This window comes from Suricata suricatta, chromosome 5 (genome assembly GCF_006229205.1).
Source record: "Suricata suricatta isolate VVHF042 chromosome 5, meerkat_22Aug2017_6uvM2_HiC, whole genome shotgun sequence".
NCBI classification, from domain to species: domain Eukaryota; kingdom Metazoa; phylum Chordata; class Mammalia; order Carnivora; family Herpestidae; genus Suricata; species Suricata suricatta.
The window spans coordinates 119971908-119997613 of record NC_043704.1 but is presented as its reverse complement, the minus strand read 5'-3'; the positions used below and the strand labels follow the sequence as shown (position 1 = coordinate 119997613).

Sequence of the window (25706 nt, the reverse complement as noted above, 5' to 3'; positions counted from 1 at the left end):
TACATCCAATGAATGGCAGTTTGTGATTTTTATGTGACTTAAACATAACAGATTTAAAGCAGAGTTTTGATTTTAAAAGACAATTTAGTGTTTGCTTGACCTTTCTTGTTGGTTTGAAAAAGATTTGTTTTTACATCTTACCATACTTAATTATGTTGCAAATTGGATTTGAAATTTCAAAACTACTGAAATTAGATTTTACATGTTCAAACTTCGGTATGTAACTCGTATCTGCCTTATCAGGTCACTTGGGACATGATCTGTTTGAACTTCGTTCAATAGTGTTTATTTTGTGGTAGTAAATAAACTCATACTGTGTGTTTACCATGGTTACCAAAAGATTTCTTCAGGCTTTTCTTTTTTTAAACTTATCTAAGTACGTGAATAAGTAGAATAAAATTGTTACCAATTAAAGTTATAAATATCTGATGAATAAGAGTATTATCAATCCTAATTAGTAATATCTTGATTAAAAATAGAATATTTTATCTATTAATAGGTTATTTAAATATCATTATTTTGCCTTTGTTACCATTGATTATCTCTCCTTAAACTTCTTCCTTTGACCTTTGTGACAATATTTTTTATTCTCTTTTTCAGTAGTTTTGCTTTCCCTGATTTTCCTCAGTCGTAGGAGGACCCCTTCTTCCTAGTTTTAATTTCTCAGTTTCAGGCCCTCTTATAAGAGCTAATTTAACATGTTTCACCTATCCTCAGTGTTTAGGTGACTTCCAAGTCTGCATTCTCTGCCGTAATGTCTCTTTACTCTCTTTACTCTCATTCCCATAGTTTCCCTATTCAGGCTCTGTTCAGTCAATCTCATTCATGGCTTGTTTTGTTTTGTTTTGTTTTGTTTTAATTTTTCCTAACTTTTTTTGGCGGTATAATTCACATACCATAAAATTCACCCATGTAAAGTGTACAATTTATTGTTTTTAATACATTGACAGTTGTGCAACTATCATCACCTTCTAAATTTTGAACATTCTCAGCAGCAGCAGCAGCAGCAGCAGCAGCAAAAGAAAGCCTTATCTGTTAGCAGTCACTTCTCATTTCCTCCCGTCTCTCTCCCCTATCCTCCAGCCCTAGGCACCTCCTTATCTACTTTCTGTCACTATAGATTTTCTTTTTCTGGACATTTTATATAAATGGGATTACATACAGTCTTTGGTTTCATTAGCATAATATTTTCAGGGTTCATCCATGTTGTAACAAGTATCTTTTTATTGCCAAATGTTCCACTATATGGATATGTACCACATTTTCTTTATCTACTCATTAGTTGATAGACATTAGGTTGTATCCACATTTGGAGTATGACGTATAGAGCTATTATAGAGATAAATATTTTCATTTTGGGGGGATATACTAGGAGTGGAATTGCCGGGTCATATGATGACTTTATGTTTCACATTTTGAGGAACTGGAACTGTCACACTGTTGTTCACAGTGGCTGTATCATTTTACATTCCCACCACCAGTGAATGAGATTTTTCACTTTCTGTACAACCTTACCAGCCTTTGTTTTACTATGTCTTTTTTTTAAACCATCCTAGTGAGTGAAGTGTTTTAACCAGCAACTTTAGGGATACCCTGCTGGGCTCCCTTAGTTTCCTTGGGTACCTCATGGATGAACTTCAAGAGCTGTATAAATTACATGAAATTTTATGCAAAATTGTGAGTGTTAGCAAATGTATATCTTTAAAAAATTTTTTTTAATGTTTTTTATTATTTTTGAGAGACAGAGAGACAGTGCAGGCGGGGGAGGGTCAGAGAGAGAGGGAGACACAGACTCTGAAGCAGGCTCCAGGCTCTGAGCTGTCAGCACAGAGCCTGACGTGGGGCTTGAACACACTAACTGTGAGATCATGACCTGAGCTGAAGCCGGACGCTTAACCGACTGAGACACCCAGGTGCCCCTCAGTCCCTTATTTGAACCATTATGCTCAACTGACTTTTAAGAAATTATTATTAAGTGTATATAGGTGGTTGAGAACCACTGCCCTAGCCTGTTAACTCTAAGTTAAAAATAGTCTCTTTCAGTCTGTTTCTTCTCACCTTTGAAACTTAATAACTCACCCTCAGAAAGCCTTCCTCTTCCTTTCCCTGCTGGGCATATTTATCTATCTTGTATAGTATTTGCGTATTAAGGTAGTCTGTTGAATTATTTGTTTCAATATAATTCTTTTTTCCACAACTGGTTATCAAATTTCTCAGTGGTAGATGCCTTACCTTCTTTTTTATCTCCTTACTGTGCTCTGTTTTTATACAGTAAGTATTCAATATTGTAAATGTTAACTGAGTAGAGAGAGAAATGGTAACAAACCATTTTAGTACCCTAAAGGAGGTTAGGGTGACAGATTTTTGACAGTATTTCACAGCAATGGGTAAATGAGATAATGCTGCCATACTGAGAGAAATGTCTGATACCAAGAAAGGACCCCAGATACTACCCCTTAGTTTCCTTAGGTAGCTCATGAATGAACTAACTGGGAATTGAATTTGCTGGTAAAGATTGTAAAATGGAGGATACTGAAGATAAGAGTAGCATGATCATACAAAAATAAATGTAGAAATTTATTCTGTAGTCTTTAAAAGTTTTGGGAAAGAATATGGAGTTCTTTTTTATTATCATTTATCAGTCTTTGCTGTGTCAAGAAAAACAGATATTCAGAAGTAAGAAAAATTAACCAGAAAAGCACATTCTAGTGGAAACATATGGGTTTAAAAGTCTAAGTTTGCTATACAGATAAAGTACTAGACTTTGAAAGACATTTCCTTTCTAAATAATATTTTTCTCTTTCAGGGTAATCTTGGAAAAAGAAGGGCCTCGTTCCTTGTTCAGAGGATTAGGCCCCAATTTAGTGGGGGTGGCTCCTTCCAGGTAAAAAGAATTTTTTTAAGTAAAATCATGGTAATCTTTCTTGTTTCAAGCTTAACGACAGAAGATGCTGAAGAGAAGTCAAGGTGGTAGGTAAGGATAAAGGACTAGGGTGTAAAGAACAGACATCTGCAACCATCTTAAAAGATGGGCAGTTTGCACCATGTAGAGGTCAATGTAAAGCAGTTTTTGTACCAAGTTTCTAAAGGCAAAGACCAAACTAAAGGAACGAGCAGTGAGAAAGAGGAATACGCAGAACTATAGAACTAACCCTATTTATTGGATTCTAGGACATGCTACATAGATAGAATGGTTTCAGTGCCTATTAAAAAAGCCAAAAAGACCTTAATATATTAGTACATTCTCTGAGATCCTTTCATCTTAGACTTTCTTCTTCCATAATACAGTAGTGTAGAGTTCACATTCAGAATGAAAATGGAGAAAATCTAGGTCTGTATCCCATGTACTAAGTCCATGTCTTATTTATTGGGTTTCAGCTTTTTATGGGCTCTTTTCTCTAAAAAAAAAATCTTAAAAATTTTGTCCTAACTGTAAAAATTTTTAAAAATGTATGGCATAAAGCTTGACATTCCATCTTAAACACATCGCCTCTCATGCTATATGCCTTCTGGATACACTTACTCTTCTCTTTACAGATAACTGTCATTAAAACAGGTTCGTATATAGTCTTCCATTAATTTTTCTGGCTTATCATATATGTAAAATATATAATATATACTTGTTATATTAATTTTTTTATTTTATAAATTTACTTATTTAAATTCAACTTGGTTAACATCCAGTGTAGTTTTGGTTTCAAGAGTAGAACCCAGTGAGTGATTCATCACTTATATATGACACCCAGTGCTCACCCCAACAAGTGCCCTCTCCCATCTATCCCATTCCCCCACCCACCTCCCCTCCAGCAACCCTCAGTTTCCTCTCTGTATTTAAGAGTCTCTTATAGTTTGCCTCCCTCTCTGTTTTTATCTTATTTTTCCTTCCTTTCCTCTGTGTTCATCTATATTAATTTAATCATATTAAGAATAGTTCACCAAATTTGTCTTGAAGCTTTTTCCATTGGAAAAATGTAGGTTCTTTTTTTTAATTGCATAGTATGGCTATTCTGTCATTACTAAGCATTCCCTTACTGATAAACTTTAAGATTTATCTGATTTCCACATTTTTTCTATTGAAAACCTTGGTTTTGTCAACATAGCTATACTTTTGAGTACTTAAGCAAGTGTATTTCTTTATGATAGTTACTTAAAAGTAAAATTTCTGTATAAAAGAACATACGCAAATTTGAAATTAATGAATATTGTTCAATTGCCTTCTAAAAAGGCATCCCATATTTTTATTCTCAAGTAGTGAATTAGTTCTTTATCCACATATTACTCATATTGGCTACTATTTTTTAATACTTGCCAAAGAGACTAAACATGATTTTCACTGTTTTAATATACATTTGCTTAATTTTGGTGCAATTACACCATCCTTCTTGTAATTATTTGCCATTTGTATATCTCTTCCATCAATTACCTGTATATATTCTTTGCCTATCTTCTCAATAAGATGTCTTTTTTCTTACTCGTTGCTAGGAATGCATTGTTTATACCTCTTCACACTTCATTATCATTAAATGTATTTTTTTCTTGCTTATAAAGTAGAATGTTTTTGTTTTGTTTTTGAGAGAGAGCGCGAGTCAGGAAGGGAGGGAATCTCAAACAGACTCCATCCCATAACCCTGGGATCGTGACCTGAGCAGAAATCAAGAGTCAGACACTTAACTGACAGAGCCACCCAGGCGCCTCAGAATGTTTCATTTTAAATTATGTTAACTTCCATTTTTCTCCAGTACATTAAAAAAAGGCACAACAGTGAGACTTTGGCTATTTGTATTTGTTTGCCTATTATGTGGACAGATAATCAGGATTGTTGGGAAATTAATGGGATATTTGATGCAGAAAGCAGGTAATTCAGAGCCTGGAAAGCAAAACAATGAGGAAGTAGTTGGTATGCATAAAGTCATAGTCAATAAGTTAATGGGAAATGTTTACAGATTTAATGAAATGTTTACAAACATTAGAAGATATGACATGATAGGGGTGATTTCTTTTGGAATTATTTCATCTGTTTAAGGATACTGTGAACTACCCTGTATAATGTAGATTAGAATATACCACAGTGTCTCAAATTGTTTAATATATTTTTATTAATTGTGTCAGTTCTACAACTCTCTCTTCACTTAAAAAAATATATAAGAAATATTGTTTATATTAATATAGTTTACATTAGTATAAACTATATTATACATTTAACAATATATTTTTAAGTGCTCATGCCATATTTACTTCACTCAAGTTTGTTTAATTAAGCTTTACCATTACTTAAGCCTTCCAGCCTTATATGTTTTCCCAACATCAAAATCTTCTACAAATACTTTTTATTTCAATTGCTGTGAAAGTATTGGGGCAGGGGTAGTGGTTGTCTTTTCGTTAGAGGATGCTCTGCATTTGATGAACTTTACATCGAAGTTTGTCTTTTTCTTTCTTTTTCTTTTAAGTTTACTTTTATTTGTTTTGAGAGAGAGAGAGAGAGAACATGCAAATCGGGGAAGGACAGAGAGAATCCCAAGCAGGCTCTGCACCACTGGTGTGGAGCCTGATGTGGGGCTCGAACCCATGATCTGTGTGTGAGACCATGACCTGAGCCGAAACCAAGAGTTGGACACTTAACCAACTGAGCCACCTAGTCATCCCAGAAGTTTATCTTTCTCTTAATGAGTCACTGCAAGAAGTACTTCAGGATCTTCATGGAAAAAATATAGAAATTAACCTGATGTTACATGAGAATGTGGCTAAGACTTTATGTTTGTTTTTAGATTTCTCTAAAATTATAAAGATTAATTTACTTGTCATTAAAATCATACAAATTAAACAACATGCTTATTGATAAAATTTAAATCTTTATTTTAGAGCAATATACTTTGCCGCTTATTCAAACTGCAAGGAAAAGTTGAATGGTATATTTGATCCGGATTCTACCCAGGTACACATGATTTCTGCTGCAATGGCAGGTATGACTATATAATATTAAAAGGCAAAAAATCTTCTGAAGGCTAGAGACTTAATACTGAATAATGATGAATTTAATTATACATTTAAAACAATGTGCTCTTCATTGATTAGCATCTACAAACATAATTCTTATATTTATTAGTATACAGTAAATTTCATCAGGAGGTATACATAAAACCTGTTATCAGTTGGCATTTTTTAATTAGGTTTGTGATAGCATACAGGTAATATAATATTTACATTGTCTTGTATATTCCACTGAATATTTAGTGATCATTTTTAACAGTTTAAAGAATCCAACCATAATTACATATAAATAAGTTCTGGAGCTGTAATTTACTCTTCTCTCCTCAATTTCTGTTAGTGCCTTTTCCCTTTTTGCTGCATGTTTTGGCTTCTGTCTGAAATGTGCCAGCAGTTGTTGGTAAAGTATTCATTTTGTCCTGTGCTCAAATGAAGTTTTTGTGATGTATTGTTGATAACTAAGAGTTACTGTAATTTATGTATTTTGAAAAATATGTTTAGCATTCCATATAAATCACACTAGATAACACTTGAAATTTAGGCGTTGGCTATGTGTACATGCTTGCTATAGAAATGTTTTCCAGGGACTCTTCTATCATTGTTGTTGAGTATATATGATTCAAAAGCAAAGCAGCTAGTTCTGGGCCTCTGCACTGCATTAAAGATAAACTAGGAGATTGATTTGACCAGTCTGGTTCTGGAATCATTTGTTGCAATGTGTGTTAGACAAAGCCATGACCTTTGGTTCATTCTCTGCAGTTTTCTGAGATTCATTGCATATTTAACCATACCTCACGTTTCCAAATTATGCTGTGACTTTGTTAAGCAGATTATGACTACTTTCATCAACTGTTGAGCAGTAAACTGAGTGAGTGTCCGTTACATGTTTAATAATGAGTGCTTTAAACTGTTAACCATTTTCTGTTTAGAAATAAATTGGATCAATTTGAACCACATACTGTAACAAACTGAGTGTAAGTTGGAAATAACTAATTTCTGAAAGGTCATTAGCCACAATAATCTACCGTATACCTTACAGTTATTTTCATGGCTTTTTATATTTGCTAATTGTTGACTGACTTGTTGAAGTTTTAAAGCTGGAAAGAAAAACCTTAGAGGACAAGTTAGTAAGCTTATCTTATTTACCCAGAAGGAGAGATCTTGGGCAAGTTACACAATTTATATGAACCTCTCTTACTACCTTATCCTTGGGATGTAGGTAGCTCTACAAAGATTTGGATTTTGAGAATTAGTTCTTAGTACCATAGAGATCATCTAGTTACAACTAGAATTTTTTAATGTACTTTTTATAGATGTTGAATAAGAATAGAAATGATTTTACTTCTACAAATTTGAGTGGGTATAAAGCAAAATTAGTGACTAATTTCAAATTATAAAACCACTGTATTAGGATCTTTAAAAATATATTTCTGGATTACCAGTGTTTATGTTTTTTTTCTAAACCCAGAAAATTATTAAAGAAATGTTAATCTTTTTTTGTTTTGGAAGACTTGAAGTCAAGAAAGTAGATGAGTGGTAATTTTTATTTGAAGATAATTGTTATGTATTCAGTGGTGCAAATTTAAGGTTTCAGAATACCTTAATTCCCAGTGGAACATCTTATTTCATTAGGATATCTCATCAGAATTTATTACAATTTTTGTATCATGTTGCAAAGAATTTCAGTAGAATTGACATTTTGAATTTTTTTCTCAAATGTGTACAAATATCAACTCATAGTTTTATGTCTATACATTAATACGATTTTCCAACTTGAATTCCTTGAGTTTTTGTAAATTGATGTCTTGTTGTTCAGAGATTATTATTACACTCTACACTTACTGTATAATTTGAAAATATTTCTTCCATTTTGCAGTTACATTTTTTCTTAGAATTGTGCTTTCAGAGCTTCCTTGCACTATTCATGAGCATTAACACTTAGCTTCGCAGTTTTTATACATAACTACATGGTTGGTGAAACTGAATGGTCCCATGCAGACTCATTAAGGGAGCCTTTTGCCCCCTTCATTTTTGAAATAATCTAGACCAGATTGCTTTGGTTTTTCTTCAGAATTACTTTTAGAAGTCTTCTAAATATGAATTGGGGGTACAGAGTGCTTACAGGCAATCATGTGGAAAATTGTTTCTTAACTAGCTGTTAAAAAAAAATGCTAACCTTGTCATGTTAGTATAAAAGGTGAACTAAAATAGACTGTAGTGATACTGCCTGCAAGATTTTGCCACATTAAACAGGACATACATTAAGGATTTAGTAGCAGACTGTACATGTAATTTTTATTCCAGATAGCCTGTTGATTGTGTATTTTCTCCAAACAAACTCAAGTGTTCAGACAGTAAATCTTTTTTCTCAAAATGACAATTTATTTAAGATGGATCTTATTCTCATTCGTTTTAGTGTTTCAAGAGAAGACTATGGGAATTTATAAATTGAAATTTGGAGCTATAAATTGTTATTTTCAATTGGAAGGCTATTTTAATCAAATTAAGTAGTGTTGAATCTTTATATTTTACCTATTTGTTTTTTCTTTCTCTACATGTAACCTTTGTCAGACTAAGAGGATTTATTTTGTTGAGGGTATTTGTATGTTTTTGTTTAAATGAACTTGCTTATCCCTCTGTATACCCATAGACACAAGTGTGCATACAAATAATAGTATTGTTTCTTTATAGTATTCTAAGTTTCACAAGTTTTTATCTGGAATGTATATTCTTTTCTATACAACATTACAGATTTAAATGAAAATTCTGATTTTCATTGGGTTATATATTCAAATAGTTATCGCTTAATTTTTAAAATACCAGTAATGTAATCAGTTGACATTTACAGCATACCTTGTGGGTTTTATTTGCTTTTTAGCATTCACTGTTATTTTTCAAGATACATCTTTCTATTTGACTTAGTTCATTATTAAAGATTGTTTTACTCATTAAAAAGAAATTTTGTCTTGCCTACATAAAATATATTTTTTAATATTTTTTTTTGTCCTTGGCAGTTTATTCAGCCAAATGGATGTTTGGACAGATGTTTTGTATAGTTGTACATAAACATTCTTACTGTTTTTTGTTTTGTAGAACACAAGAAATTAAATATAAAATAATCCAAAATATTTCATAAAAATGGATGTGCAATATTATTGACCATAGTGCAGAGGTGAAAGGTATTATTGTAGCAACATATACTTTATTTAAAAATTTATAATTATTGCAAAGTGTTACCTGAATATTGTTTTTTTTAAGATTTAATAAGAAAAATTTACTAAGTAAGCTGAAGTGATTTCACTTCTTATCATGATAATATGATTAGAAAATGGGATATGATAATCCCTTCTAAATTTTTTTTTAGATTCCCCATTGACAAGGTTAGCATTTTTTTCTTTAAGGCAAAATTCATCTTTTAGGTAAGTATTTGGACTCTGAAACTGCTGCAGATGGCAGAATTTTCAGTACTCGGTGCATTTTTAAAAAAATTTATGGCCCATTCTGATACTCCTTTTTGTTTTTTAACTTAAAATTTTCAAAAAAGTTAGATCTCACAGTAAATATTTCTGAAATCCTTCCAATGGGATTCATTTTGTACACATGTTTCTGATGAGGTCACTGCTTGTTGTTATGATACAGAAAAGCCTGTGTCTATTTTAGGCATTTACTGTACATTTCTCCCGAGAAAAGAGTGAGATCGTGTCATCTCATGCTCCCCATCCGCAGGTCACTTCCTGTAGAAATATGGACTAACTTAAACCTCGTGAGTACTGATCTGAGCATCTCTTGCAGCCTCTAGTTATAAGAAACACACCCTGGGATTTATAATAGCTATGGAATTAATAGAAGGCGGGAAGAACTTTTATTTCCTGAATTTGTGTGTGCGTTCTGAGTATTTTATAAAACTTTAATTCTGATCCCTTTATACTATTCCTTCTAGAAGGAAGAATGGGGTAATTTTTCAGTCATTGTGTAATAAAAGCCTGGGGTCTTCAGTTTGGCCATAAGAGCCTTGACCTCCAAAGAATTTGATGACAATATTTAAGATAAAGGTAGTTGTAAATGGTATCATACCATCCTACAACTTTTAGGAGAAATACTAGTTCCCTTTGCTTAGCATAACGTATTTTAAAAGTCTAATTCATTGCTTTCTATTCTCTTGTCTGTTGATACTTAACTTTCTACTTTCTTGCAAAAATATTGATCTTAATACATTACTTTCTAATAAATACAGGTTAAGAAAATGTGGGCTCTAAGTTGTCTTAGTTTTAATTGGGTTTTTTTTTTTTTAATTTTAATGTATTTTCCTTAAAAGGTTAGGTGGGCTTTATTCTTAAAGAACTTGATGAAATAAAAAGTACAGAAAATGCAATACTACAGGTATCACTCACTTAATGAAATAGACATTTTCAGCAAGTTTCTTATAAGCAGGATTTCTCTTAATCTGGTTTACATTATCAAATGGAGTCTTAGATGAAGCAAAACATTAAAAGTTGCCTTTTGAGAGTTTTAAACATCTAATAACATTCTAACTGTACTACTAACAGTATGGCCAGTATACTGCCATTTTGCTTTAACTGACTAGAGCAATATTAATTCTTCTTAACCTACAAATAGATCTTTCATATACCTCTAAGTCAGTTTTAATGTTTTACAGGTACTCAGAATATTAATAGGAACTAGCATATTACCAAACAGTCACAAAATTGAAATGCCACAATAAAAAGTCATAGTAAAATTTCGAAACTTCAGGCACTATTCCCAGTATCTTTGTGTATGTTTGTCTTAGAAGTAGGAAGATCTGTGTAGCTTTGGCTGTTGGCCAACTTCAAATTGCCCTACCATGTAGAATTCTAAGTTGGTGATAAGTTTTTGCTTCTTTCCATTTGTTTCATTTCTTGAATTAATAGACTATGTTTTTATAGATTTAATTAGCCTAATAATGTCTAGTTAGTTTAATTAAGTGTGGTTAAGAGAATGTAATCAAATTCCAGACTAGAGTTGTAACTGTGATAAAGACCAATAACTAAAAAGCTGTGCGTTATGCCTAGATTCTATCTAATGGTTTGCCAGCATTTAAGCTAGTGTCTTTATTAAGATCAGGCTTACTGGGGGATTTGAGCCAGAACAGCTCTAGTAAGCACTGATAGTAGCAATTATAGAGGGATAAGATGACAGCAGTCTCTTACTTAGCTGAATTTTAATATGTCCTGTTCTATAGATTAATTTGTATCTGGAAATGAATTTTAGTTAAGTGAGAAATACCTGTTGTTTGCGCCCTATCATTGTTCATTAGTGTGTACAGAGAATAATTAACATTTTTATTCATGGATATTTAAAATTAATTTCTATTAATATCTAAATATTTTTGCAATATTTTAAAGTTTACATATATGGAGTTTTTTTCAGCCTATAATTGAGGAATTCTGTGACTTGGGAGAGTATTAAGCTTGGTTACTAAGTTTGTATTTCTAAAAATAGAACTTCTATTTAAAAAAACTTTGATGCTCATCTTTACAAATAAAGTATAATAGATTGAATGAGATTTTTACTTAGGCCATTTTTTTTTAAGTTTGGCATAAGGATTCCCAGTGTTAGGCTTTCAAAATTTAATGAAAAGCAAGTACTTTTTCTTAAGTTTGACAGGATAATTAATGAAAACTATTGTGAATAATGCAAGATACTTTGTTGTCTTATGGAGCTTTGTGGCCTTCCACTAATAAACCCCTAATATTGTTATACAGATATTTAGCTAATAGTAATATTTAAGTTTAAAAACAAAGAATCATCAAATTAGGGGTATGGCCAGAATACTGATGTCTGGTGTGCATTTACTTTAAATTATAATTTGAATATATTTATAGAATTTTTCACTTAGGAAAATGAGAATTAAGAAAAAAAATTCTTTTAACCTTATTCTCTTTAAAGCTGGAACATGTAAGAACAATCTTTTCAAAATATTTAAACTGATCTAACAGTTTCATATGTTTCTTCTCTTTTCCTTTTCTAAGAATTTATATATGGAAAGAAACTCTTATTTATTAAAAATGTTCCTGACATCTGGTCCAGCACTTAAAATTTTTATTATTTTAATATTGGCACATAGGAAATTATCACTCCCATACTAGTTTTATACATATGTATGCAGTATTAAAAGCACTAAAGAGAAATGGAGACTAGGACTGTCACAAAATTGTGAAAGGTGTTATCAAACCAAATTTTTATTCCATTTGTCATGTTTTATGAATAGATTTAATTTAAGCATCCCTTTGTGAGATATCTTGCTATTTCTTCGGTGTTAGAACAGTGGATTAAGGGAATAAAATTTGAGTTAGCTAATTATCTGAAATTCTGGAAAGTAAAAGAACCTATGAGACTAAATTCTACTTTGTAAACAATTTAGTAAAATTATTTTGCATTTTAGATATACCCATAGTAACTTCAAAAGTGAAGAAAGGATAATGATTCCTTGTGCACTGTAAGTTAACTTAAAAACCAAATTATTTTTACGTGCACCATAGCATTTTTCTTTCAGAATTAACTTTACTCATATTAAATGTGCTGGTTATATTCCACTTTTCTAAAAAAATGTACTTCACCTGCCTAGTATTTGATAGGAAGTATTAAAACAAGCCCTTAGACATTTCTGCATGTAAGTTTAACTGAATTTAAAGTCCCATTGAATAAATCTAGCTTGATAGAATTAGTTCTGTACAGTTTCTGTAGTGATCTTCAGTGTTCACAAGCAGTATATTAAAGCCCTGTTTTATATAGATGATATATGATATAAATTCCCGTTATCAAGATGACATTTCATGTGCTATTTTTTAGTAACAGTAGGCAGATAGCAAGTAAAAGATATGCAATATAGAGACCCTGTTTCAGAGATGTTAATTTGCTAACTAGAATGAGCCATCTTAGGTCACCACCCTCTGCACTGATAGGATATAACGTTTAAAGTAATATAGAACTACCTTCTACTCTGAGTTTCTCTCTTAAGTCTGTGAGAGGGAAGTTCTAGTTCGTAACTTATTGAACTTTTGAGTTTTTGTATGTGTTTAAGTGGATGAAAAATAGATCTGTCCTATTAACCCTAACAGAAACCTTACTTCTGTGATACCATTATTTTAACAGTATTAGTAAGTATATGTTTATATAAAGCATTCATAAGGGCAAACAATAATCCTGTTATACAGTCACCTTCAGATCATATATAGTAAATGCTGGCCTTTAGGTAAAATCCACTTTGAAGACTAGGAATTGGGATTTAAGGACCTCAAGTAGCTATGTAGAGTTTGCATGCTAAAAAGCCTTAGAATATACCAAATTTCTATAAACTTGTCTGTAAGTATGAGGTTTTATATTTAGCTTAGAGTGTAGAGGGTGGCCCAAAGAATATTCTGAACATAGTGGGAGAGGAATTTATATATAATCAGAATTTGCTCTTAAAAGAACTTTTTAGTTACGGTCAGAATTTGAGAATGTAGATTGGAAATAAACTACAGACGTTCATGATTGTATGGGTTTGTAAAATAGAAGTGTAAAGTATACATCACTTAATAGTTTAAGCATTTATTATGCATTTTCTTTAATATAGATTTATATAATATTTAAAACCTTTAAGTTAATAGTTCTTCATTTTTACCAGAGTTCATTTTAAACATATTTGTTTAGGTTTTACTGCAATCACAGCGACCAACCCCATTTGGCTTATAAAGACTCGGTTACAGCTCGATGCAAGGTATGTTAATTCATCAAAACAAAATTAAAGTTGGTTTCAACTAATTTTTTCCTATGAATTTATATCTATGAGATTTCAGTGCCATGTTTCTAACCATGTTTTTCCCTTCTTTTGCTGCTACATTTTTTTGTTTGATTTTTGAAACTTGAGTCTACCATCAGACGCAAAAATGATATATATAATAGTTGGCAATATGAGACTTTCCAGGGAAGAAAGTCTATTATGTGTTATTTGTTTGTTTGTTTGTTTATGTGCTTATTTCCTTACTTATTTTATTTCTTGAGAGCAGGAGAGAGGCAGAGAGAGAAAAAGAATCTTAAGCAGCTCCATGCCCAGCTCAGAGCCTGATGCGGGGTTTGATCTCACAATCCTGAGATCATGACCTCAGCCAAAATCAAGAGTCAGATGCTCAACTGAGCCACCTAGATGCCCCTGTGTGTTGTGTTTTTAAATAAAAGAAAAAGAATACATATTAATCTAGGCCAAACAGTGATGCTTCTACTACATGAATGATTATAATCAGCTTCCCAACAGTTAACTGACAGGATCATCTGGTCTAGACTGAATTGCTCAAATTTAGTAACCTTATAAACAGAGAGGCCCGGCATGAGATTTAGCTCTCATATATTCATAGTCTTGATCTGTTACCACTGACCACTTTATGGTAGCACAAGTCATTCATTTGTTAGATCTATGTTGAGCAGATACTGCTGTGATTTAGGGATATACCAAGAAACATTGGGGACCAACTTTAAGTGGAATAGTCAGGGAATGTTTTTTTGAGTCCATTTTTAAGCAGAGGCAGTGGTCAGTGCAAACCTCATAGCTCTTAAGGTTCGGGCCTCTGGTGTGTTTGGGAACTGAGCAAAGGCCAGAAGCAGAGCAATTTAGAGTCTTGCCATCTCAGTTCCTGTTGGTTTTTAGTATGCATGATGGGAAAAATAATACTTTTATAGGGAGAGGATCCTGTTAGTATATTATAATAATAATGAGACTTTGGAAACTTTCTTAGCCTTTCTTTCTGAAGTAGACTATAACAAATTTCCACCTTTTTTTTTTTTTTTTAACATTTTATGGCATGGGAAAGTAGTGTTCCATCTCACAGGCTATCAAGAAAACTGATCTGAGAAATCATTAGTAATTATGCCTGCTTAAATATCTGTTTTTTACATTTTATCATGTTGAATTGTATGCTATTTGGAGAGTAGAAATAGCTCTAATTCTTGTTTCATCAGGAATAATTTTTAATGTATCCTAAGTGGCAAAACCCAAAGTTCATTTCTTAAGGCCAAAGAGATCTGAAAAGTAGTGGCAGATAAAACAACCTAAAGGTTAAAGAAACATAAGGGGCTGGTCCATATTATACTATTATAAGCTACCAGTATGTTATAAGGTGGATCTGTAGGGGATCTTGAGGAAAGTATGGCTTAAAACTCTTCTGGTATTTTTTTCATTTCTAATTTTAACACAAAGCCCCACAAGTTCTTGCGCTTGGGAGTGGTGGGGAATGGGATGAATTTGGGGTAATAGTGAAAGGCTGGTTTGAGGATGCTCATTTATAACTGTGAGATCAAGAACAGGGCTGATGTGTTTGCATATTACCCTTTGGGCTTGTAGCATTTTAACTTCTTGTGAGGAAGTCTCTGATGGCAGAAACTGATTACAGTGGGTTGCATAGATCAGTCAACTGAGAAAGTATTCATACAGTGTCATTAGTTGAGGATAGTCATTAGCTCAAAATAATAAGTAGTTCATAAAACTGGAGAAATCCATATGTAGGTTATCAGGTGGGTTTCATAAGTGTGTTTTTATTTTATGTCTGAAACAGGTTGTATGTAATTTATAAATAGGTAAATTTTTTATTTCTTTTCCTGCAGGTAGCATTTAAGCCCATTTAATATGGCTCTACTGGGAGAATCATAAGTATAAGTAATATTTTTACAAACTCAAAATTACATTCTTGTTTAAGAGTAGATGCTGTGACTTTACGTAGCACTAGGAAGTTTTGTTGGACACAGTACTCAATAACTACTTGATAGCTACAAGGGTCCTCATTTACAGTTCACCATGATATTGGCTGTTGCCTTAAAAGGATCATAGGAAATTTGACTTTAATTCACACAGTCATTTTTTGGAGGAAGAACTGAGTGGGTTTGTTAGGATCCCTGAGATGTACAGATACTAGATTAATTGTACTTGCTTTGTGATACATGGTCATCACTGGTGTCTCAATCACTTTTTTTTTTTAACTTTTTTTGTTGTTGTTAATTTATTTTTGAGACAGAGACAGAGCATGAGTGGGGGAGGTGTAGAGAGAGAGGGAGACACAGAATCCAAAACAGGCTCCAGGCTCTGAGCTGCCAGCACAGAACCCGATGCGGGGCTCAAACCCATGGACTGCAAGATGATGACCTGAGCCAAAGTCGGACACTTAGCCGACTGAGCCACCCAGACGTCCCCAAGCACTCTTTTATGTTAATAAGTCCAGAAGAAATCTTCTCATTTGAACTGGACTTAATGTAATGTGACAGTTTGTTTTTATCTTGAGCTGCGGTCACAATGTATTTAGACTAAAGGATTTTGTTGCTTATCTCTATGATAGAACTTCAGTGAGGATATGAAACTGAAGATTTAATGTAGTATATTTTGCATTAGTAAAAGAAAGCACTTACATGTTATGCATCGAATATGACAAACTTTGGGCAAAAGAATAGGAAATCTAAAATGAATGTTTTAAAATTTTGGTTTCACTTCTTCATGAATTAAAGAGGATCATTCTGTACTAGAGTGGCAGATTTCTACTATATTTACTTTATTTAAAACTTGTGCTACTTTATTAATAAGATTCTTTCCTTTTTGCTCTTCAGGAACCGTGGAGAAAAGCGAATGGGCGCTTTTGAATGTATTCGTAAAGTGTATCAGACAGATGGACTTAGAGGATTTTATAGGGGCATGTCTGCTTCCTATGCGGGCATATCAGAGACTGTTATCCATTTTGTTATTTATGAAAGTATTAAGCAAAAACTACTGGAATATAAGATTGCTTCTACAATGGAAAATGATGAAGAGTCTGTAAAAGAAGCATCAGATTTTGTGGGAATGATGCTAGCTGCTGCCACCTCAAAAACTTGTGCCACAACTATAGCATATCCTCATGGTAAGAGGGGTTTGAGTTTATAGGGGTAAAATTCTATTAATTTAGAAATATTTTCCGATGTCAGCCAATAGCCCACTTACTGTCACATTTATAATTTTATTGAATTCCAGTAAAACAATATATAGTTTCTTAGGAGTTTATCATAATGGGATTAAATCTGTTAAAAGTGTTTTTAATAAGTCAAGTATATATTATAGTAGCATGGTGATGATTCAGCATGGGCTTTGGACAGTCACATTTCAGCCCAGAGTCAGTCAGATTACAGCCAGGTGACTTTGGGACAAGTGTCTGTAAATTAAAAAGTTATAGATATAGATGGTATACTAGATACTTTATGTACATTATTGCTAATCTATAAAAAAATTCTGCAAAGTACTTACCTTCTCTATTGAAGTTGAAGTAAGCTAGTACATGATCAGAATTTGTCTTTATTTTCAAATGGGAAACAGATGTTAAGATTGAGTTGCCCAAGGTCACACAGCTTATTCAGATCACATAGCTTTTTTAGTGGAGAAGCCCAAATTTGAAATGGAGTCTGTAATCACAAAGGCTAGCCTATTTTAACATTATTTCTTGTTGGCAAATAAGTATGTATGAATGATTTATTTCTCTCTGAAATTTTATAGTATTAGAATATTTCATTAGTAGATAACAAAATTACTTAAGAATTTGCAGTGTGCTGAGTGGCTTTTTTTTGGTAACTTTTATTGTTTTGTTTTAAATGTAATCTTTGATTTTGTTGTGTTTGGGGTTTGTTTTGCTTTCGGATTTTTTGTTTATTTTTGAGAGAGAGAGAGAGAGAGAGAGAGAGACCGAGCTTGAGCAGGGGAAGGGCAGAGAGAGAGAGGGAGACACAGAATCTGAAGTAGGCTGTAGGTTCTGAGCAGCACATGAGCCGTGAGATCATAACCTGAACTGAAGTAGGATGCTTAACCGGCTGAGCTACTCAGGTGCCCTTTTAAGATGTTATTTTTTTAAGTAATCTCTATACCCAGTGTGGGGCTCAAACTCAAAACCCCAAGATCAAGAATTGCATATTTCACTGGCCAACCTGGTACCCCTGCTTTGGGATTTTAATCTAAATGCTTCACTCTTGTTATACTTGTGAGCATTTACATTCACCCTTGTGACCCAAAAGCTCTGTGGTTTTAAAGCTCTATGAAGACAAATGAAACAGGGCTCTGAGTAGAAAATTTTACTCATAAAATGTAATTTATGAGTTAAAACCCTCGAACCAATTTGCACTGTGAACTTCTCTCAGTTTCCTGAGGGAAGTTCCTAACTTCTTTAAGAGAAGTCAGAAGAGGATAGTATCAACGTTGTTTAGGTTCTGGCTCCTATGGGATGCCTAGAACTGTGTTGAGAGACAGAATTTTAGAGTTATAAGCACCCCTTCTCTTCAAGTAAGATGATATCATTATAAGAAGAGGTAGTTCATAAACAGTATTTTGGAGTGGAATATATAAATGGCATTAATTTTAAGAGCAGACAGAAGAGATTTCAAATACATTTGCAGTGAAAATGGCTCTAGGCCATCAGGAGTAAGTAGTGTGTTGGAAAAACAGACTCTTCAGTAGAGAGCTCTGAATTCTTGTCCTAGCCTCTATCCCAACTGACTAAAACCTCTTAGCAGTCCTGTTCCCTCACCTTTCAAACTAAGAATATGGACTAACTATCCATATATCTCTTAGAGCTCTAAAACTTTATGATTTTTGCTTAGTTGCCTTCCAGGTGGTGCCTTTCAGCTGATTGGCCAGTATTTTGAACATTTCCAGCTCATAAACATGAAATTTCACGTTGGCGTTTGTGGACCATGGTGACTAGATTAGTAGTGCTATTTTTTCATTGTAGGGTCTCCTTAAAAATCTTTTCTGTTTGTCACTGTATCTTTGTGTATTCGTCTTTGATACCACGTCTGTTCCTTTTTCTGTTTCTTCACTTTTTTCTTACCACATCAATCCTCCCCTTTATCTCTATTTAGAAAGCAACTGATACTTTTGTTTTATTCTTTTACCATTCAGGAACCTATGAAATTTTATAGTTACTATTTATTATTAGTTATTTTAGCCAATTGTCTTAGAAGTTTGGTGTTACTGTTATATGACCGGTTTCAGTAAGTTCTACATTAAAAATCACTCCCTACTTATCCTAAATGTACACTTAAAAGTCTGGTGAATGGGATATGCTCAGCATTAGGAGAGTATAAAGATATCACTAATGTTTTAAAATGATTTTCCCCCCAAACAGAAGTCGTAAGAACAAGACTACGTGAAGAGGGAACAAAATATAGATCTTTTTTTCAGACACTATCTTTGGTTGTTCAAGAAGAAGGTTATGGGTCTCTTTACCGTGGCCTAACGACTCATCTGGTGAGACAGATTCCAAACACAGCCATTATGATGGCCACCTATGAATTAGTGGTCTACCTTCTCAATGGATAGCAACTTCAGGCTGCTGTACTATGAAGAGGGAAGACCTAAAGATGACAGTGGACCATGCAGTATCGAAGCCAGCATGGTGGACAGAAGAAAACCGTTTGGGAACATGTAACTATGCTTAAGGGAAAGTTTGGTTGTAGGAATTTAAGTAATCATAACTGCATTACTTGGTCTTTTCAGTAATGTGAAAAAAAACCTGGGCTGCCTCTCAGAAAAAGCCTTTAGAAGCACTACTTCCTCCAAATTGCCATTTTCTCTACCATGTCCACGGGACATAGTTGCATTTTGTTGATTTATGGCAGAATATAGTGTTTATTCCATGAGCACTTTTCCAGTCTTCTAATAAAGCCATCCCTAATTGTATAAATATTACAACTATCCAAAGATAGTATTGACAGTCATAAATGTCTTACTTCTGGCTTCTTTGTAATTCCTGTAAAATTGTAAAATAAGGGAGATCCTTAGTATTTTCACATTTCCTTAAGAGGATCTGGAATATTTTAAAGTTAATTATTTGGCATTAGTCGTTACTAGTTTTGACAGCTAATGAAATAGTGTCTAAATGTCTTGCGTATTTTTAGCTTTAAAATGTTTTGGTTTCCACTGCTAAAGGAAGCTTGATGTTTAGCATAATGTGGACACTTAAATTGTTCATTAACATATCAAACTCAGTGGTAATAGTTTGGTACAGAAGAAACCAGTAAAATATTGATTCTTGGCCATTTCAATCACTTGAGCATGTCATCCTGTCTTTTCTAAATTTATGCTACGTGAATGACCACAGTTGTCTTTTCAAGTGGTTTATTAGTTACAAACTTACATTATCATCTATCATACCATGGTGTTCTTAAAGTGGAAAAAATATTTACCACTTTGAATCTTTCTCTATTTGCTTTCACATTATAGGAATTTGAACCTTTGAATTATTTTCAGATGATCTACATAAATTGCATTTATTTTTTAGAGAAAATGGTAATTTTCAGCTTTGCTGTAATAGGTTTTTTTTAAGGAGGCGTTATAAATCTCTAGGGCAGTATAAACAGAAGAGGGGCCCTCTGCCCTCTGATGGAACAGGCAGTGATCCTAATGGACTTAGAGTTTTGTAAATGAACAAAGCTTTTGACAAGAAAAGTATGCTGAATGGTAAATCATAAAAAGATTCAAGTTAATTCAAATTAAGTGTGCTAACAGGATATAGCTTTTACATTTTGCTATTGAGTTCACCTGTACTTTTTAATACTTAAATGTATTATATGTATGGCCTTTATGAAGATGTTTGCTGTAATTCTGACAAGAGACTTTGCATATGGATGTTGCTATACTGGTGTATAAAATATCTATAATTAAACTCCAGTGTGGTACTCATTTCAGTATAGACGAACTGTACATTTTGTGCAATGGCTTTATCTTAAGAATCTCTTTGTGAATGCACTTTGTGGCCTTTTTTAGGGGTGGGGTGAGAGTAAGAGAGAATTCCACTTTAGAATTTTTTGTTTTTTAACATTGGTCATGTATTAGGCAGAAACAGTGTTCAACAAAACATTTTTCTGGGTTTTAGATAATGGTGTTTTGGAGATCTTTAATACCATAAATGTTTCACATACTCTATGTACGCTCTAGTGCCCCTAACAGAAAATTATAGCACATCATTGCAGGCTCACTCTGCTGTCACCAGTGAAATAGTGCCCTCTTAAATTCCTCACCTTCTTAACTCCTTATAATCAACAGTAACTGGATGTTTTTGAGGTGCTTTGATTGGAATTTAAAAACATTCCAATCTCTTTGGAGACCAAAGGCAATTTCAGTTTCATTACCTTTGGGATTATTCATACCTTTTATGGTGACTTTTAGCTTTGACATTTATTGTGAGTAACATGCCAAAAGAAAAAAAACCAATAATAAGGGTTTCTAACTTAAATCTGCAAAGTCTCGATCTATAGTGTTTGCCTTTTCAGGTGCCACTTATACTGCCTAATACAGTGCCATTTGCCTTGTAAAGATGCATAAACATTGTGTTGAATGTAGGACAGAGAATCTCCCTGACCTTAGTCATCTCGGTACATACACCACAGCTGATTAAGAATGACATGAAAACCAGCAGCTAAGGAACATCTTTTTATTTAGCTGTAGCATAAGTGTCCTTCAAGGATGAACATGTATTCTATTCCAGTTTGTATTTAGCAAGTAAAATTTACGTTGACCTTTAGTGCATTATATTCAGCTTTTAAAAAGTGAGTGTTCTCTATGTACTGGAAGAAAAGATCTTAGAGTTTTAGACTTTTGTTTCTTGTGCAACAACTGGAAAGGAGCAATGAGACTTACTTTAACTTTTTTTTCCCAAAGCACAATCTGCCGCAGTTTACTTTATGTTTGACAGAGTTAATTTAAAAAAGAAAATTACATAAAAGTTCTGTATAAAATTTGTCTCTGAAACATTTATTTGGAGATTTTCTTAGTTGATGGCAAATGTTTAAAAAAAAGTACACTTCAAGGATTGGATTTTGTTTTTAAACTGTTTTGTTTTCATCTATTTTCTATCAGATGACTTTTTGTTTCTAGCATTGAGATAGGCAGCGCTCTTCAGACTGATCTGTACTTTTATTGTGCAGTCTTCTCAGAAAATTGAATTGAACTTACACAAGCTAAAGCAGTAGATACTGCAAGATATGCTCATAGAGCAGCAGATAGAACTTTGGTACCTGTAGCACATAGACAGTTTTCCTAAATCTCCAAGTCCAAATCTGAGAATTACCAACCCTGTGACGGGTACAGTACAGTGCTTTTATATCCGGGGGTCGGGGGAACTGTATCACCAAAGCTTTGTCTTCATTTTTATTATGTATGTAACTTTGTGGAACCAACGTTCCTAGATGGGGCCCACAAGTAATTTATTTATAACTTTGAAACTAGGATAGAATATTGTTAGATTAATTAATCCAGCCTTTTGTCTCCTAAAACCTAATGCCCATTGTGGAGTAGCATTATTGTATTAGGACCAGGTTGTTAAAAATGATGAATGTTTACTCTTTTACTGGAGTATAAACATGTCAGCAATTTGATTGTTTGAAATCACTAAAGATACCAATTTGAACTTGAAGGATTTAAGTGCTAGATACCAATCTATCCTTTACTCTTCCAGCATTGTTCATGTCTATCTTTTGTTGTTTACATGCTCTTCTGCCCAGACTTTAGTACTGCAGGGACCCCTTTTGGCCTGATGAATATAATAGATGAGCCTTTCTGTCTACTGATTATGACTTTAACATTCCTAAGAATAAAGGTATTTCTGAAAGATCTAAATTAGAAGGAATTTTAATTATATGAAGATGCTTAATACAATGTGCTTTCTGCCCATTCAAGTCTCATCATGCCCTATACATCTTGTTTATCTAAACACTGCTTTTTAGGCCAACCCTTATAGAAACCGAAAATTCTGGGTTTCAGTTTTCATGTTAAAAAACAGTTGAATGTGTACCCCTCATATGTGAACAATTATGATTTATTAGTCATAGCTAAATAATCAACTTCAAAGGAGTTGGTATCTTTTGACCATTTATGTAAGGTTTGTTATTCTTGCATTTTGTGTACATGGCTGTAAATTATGTGCATTTATTCTATTTATGTTAACTAGCTGAATTTTATTTGAATTGTTAAATTAAAAAATTAAAGTATCCTTATGAAAATATGGGGATTTTTTCCTATAATGTATTCTAATATTATGGTGAGAATATTATCCTACTTTCTTAGGACTATGTGAAGAACAAAAGTGCATTGCCATTTTCACGTTAAGTGTTAGGCTCCTGTCTGCTAGATTAGTGATATTTCTAGAGGAAACAAAAAGTCAAATAATCTAATTCCCGTGTAGTTTAGTAAGATATTTCTGTTGTGCCATATTTTCCACAGGCTTACTGATCTTTAAGGTGTATTGATACTTTTTCATGTATCAAAATATCCAGTTTACAAAATATATCTGAGAAGTGGAGACAGACTAATTATTTGATTGACAACTCCTAAGGTAATGATTTTTTTTAACATCATGAATTTTTGTTAGTTTTGGTTTCAGCCTTTCAGAAAGGTAAGAATATTAAAATTAAAAGAGCTGGAAACTTGTTAGAATAACCAAATGAATCCATGTATGACAAGTTGCAACAAGTGACACAGATATAAATGTTGATAGTAACCCATTTTACATTTTGTCCATTTGTCTTTTTTAAGTTTTCACAGATTGTAGCAGCCATCAAACATCACCTAGTTTTGTAAGTGAGGAAATCAGGAAACATTTGTTGTGTCCCTTTTCTCAAACATTAAACTGAAATCTTTTGGCCTGCTTTCCACTTGAAGACTGAAATAGTGGATGAGGTGAAGACATTGGCAAAATCATAGTTGAGGTTGGTATGACCAGCACATTTTAATAGTGTCCCAAGTTTAAGTTGTGTGTTTATTACTGAATATCAGGAGTTGTGGTAAAGGAAGGAATTTGTGTGTGATTTCTTGAGGTTCAGTTATGACCTTCATACAACCGATAAACTCAGGCAAGAAAGCAAGATGTAGTTAGATGGTTTTCTTTATTTTCCTGATTTTTTTTGCATGGCACAAACCAGATTACTATCTTAATATATGTGGAATCAATTCAGTAATTTCAGTTCATAAAGTGCTGTTTTTATACAGTGATTTCATGTGGTTTTCCAACAGCCTACAGATTGGGTGAATAGACAAGTGATATTTAGGGGGAAATTAGTCACAATGGGCTATTTTTTGGACTTGGTATTGTTCTGAGTCTTAGTTCTGTGTTTATTTGCTACACCACACTATTCAGTAGTATTTGGGATGATACTGAAATGATTAACAAAACAAAGAACGCTTCATTTAGATGGAAGACCTATGGGGATTGGCTCAGAATGAAACCCGGGGGATAGTCTACTGTCCTTGAGGTTGATCCATGTGGAACTTAGATTACATCTTGAGGGTACTGGGAACCACTGGATTTTTTCTTCCCCAAAGCATTTTTGTACAACCTGGCAAGTCAGACATTAGGTTCAGGGGCTATTAGGGGATGTCCTGTGTTCTCTCGAAGTGTTAGGGTAATTCTTTCAGAAAGATCTGGAAAGGTTGGCTAGAGAAAATAGGATTGAAACCAAACTTTGAAACGATAGGAATTTGACAGGCTGATTTGGGGAGGGTCATTCCTTGTTGAAACAAAAAGATCAAAGTGTTCTTGTAGCCCATCAGGAGAAATAACCCATTTTCTCTTATTCTCTCCTAGGAACTGATAACAAAAAGTAACAGTCTTCAGGTTTTGAAACTAGTGGTAGACCTAGGATTCTAAACCGAGTCTCATTCCAAGGATCTCATCACATCCAGCTCAGTGAAATTTAGTGCTAGACTCCTGTTTTCTGGGTCGCAGTCCCCCACACTTCCAAAGCATCTCCATTCTTCCTTGAGTCTTCATCAAGAATGAAAAAGGCCCACTTTGAGTGGCTATTTCTGAATCTTTCAAGATTATCCAGTAAGATTTATCTCCATTGTATGAACTTACTCTGAGGTGTTTTAGTGGCTTAGGTTATTTGATCTAAATCTTCCTAAGTCATATGTATATACGTTTTGTTGTCCCTCCCTCTCCCCCCATAAGTGTGCTGGAACAACTAGATATCAGTATGAAAAGTGAATTATTACCTCACCATACATAAAAGGTAGCCATGGTTCTAAAGGTAAAAACTAAAATTGCAAACCTTGAGAAAAATGGACTCTCTCTGCAACCTTGGAGTAGGCAGGGTTTAGAGTCCACAAAAAGTACTAACCATTAAAAACCCTCAAAATTAAGAAAAAGAAACATTGAAGGTAAAAATGCAGCTCCAGACTATAAGAAAATATTTACAATATATCAGGGTACACATACACAACCTAAATGCTTTAAATAAATAAATAAACCTATGTAAAGATGTTTAACATGGTTAGTAAGACAAATTAGGACCACAAAGGAGATAACACTACCATACGCCCAGTACAAGGACAACTGGAAACCATACCAAGGATGGAGAAACCACTGCGGCTCCTACACTGCTGTTGAGAATGTAAAGTTGCACAACTACTTTGGAAAGGTGCAGAGAGGTAGTGTCTGTTTATTTTTTTGAGAGTGTGCAAGCAGGGAAGGGACAGTCAGAGGGGGACAGAGGGTCCAAAGTAGGCTCTGTATTGACAACAGAGAGCCCAATGCAAGTCTCACCCCGGCCTCCCTGGAAAGATGCAGTTGTTGAGAAACTTTAAAACTATTGTTACTCTAGAATCCAGAATTATTACTGGTGGGGATGGGAGAGGTGTGTTTCCAAGAGAAATGAATGTGTTCATAGCTGTTTCACTTCTCAAGGTGGACATCAAGGGGAAGTCA

At 33.6% G+C, this 25706-nt stretch overlaps 1 protein-coding gene across 1 annotated transcript in view; it reads left to right on the top strand.

The window, feature by feature from the left end:
* Nucleotides 1-23510, top strand: part of SLC25A36 (solute carrier family 25 member 36) — a 38122-nt gene extending 14612 nt beyond the window's left edge. Inside the window, exons 3-7 of the mRNA XM_029940159.1 lie at nucleotides 2807-2884; nucleotides 5860-5960; nucleotides 13660-13726; nucleotides 16594-16883; nucleotides 19131-23510. Coding sequence (XP_029796019.1) covers nucleotides 2807-2884; nucleotides 5860-5960; nucleotides 13660-13726; nucleotides 16594-16883; nucleotides 19131-19324 — 730 coding nt within the window. The 3' untranslated portion in view covers nucleotides 19325-23510. The remainder of the gene's footprint in view (nucleotides 1-2806; nucleotides 2885-5859; nucleotides 5961-13659; nucleotides 13727-16593; nucleotides 16884-19130) is intronic.
* Nucleotides 23511-25706: the final 2196 nt, after the last annotated feature.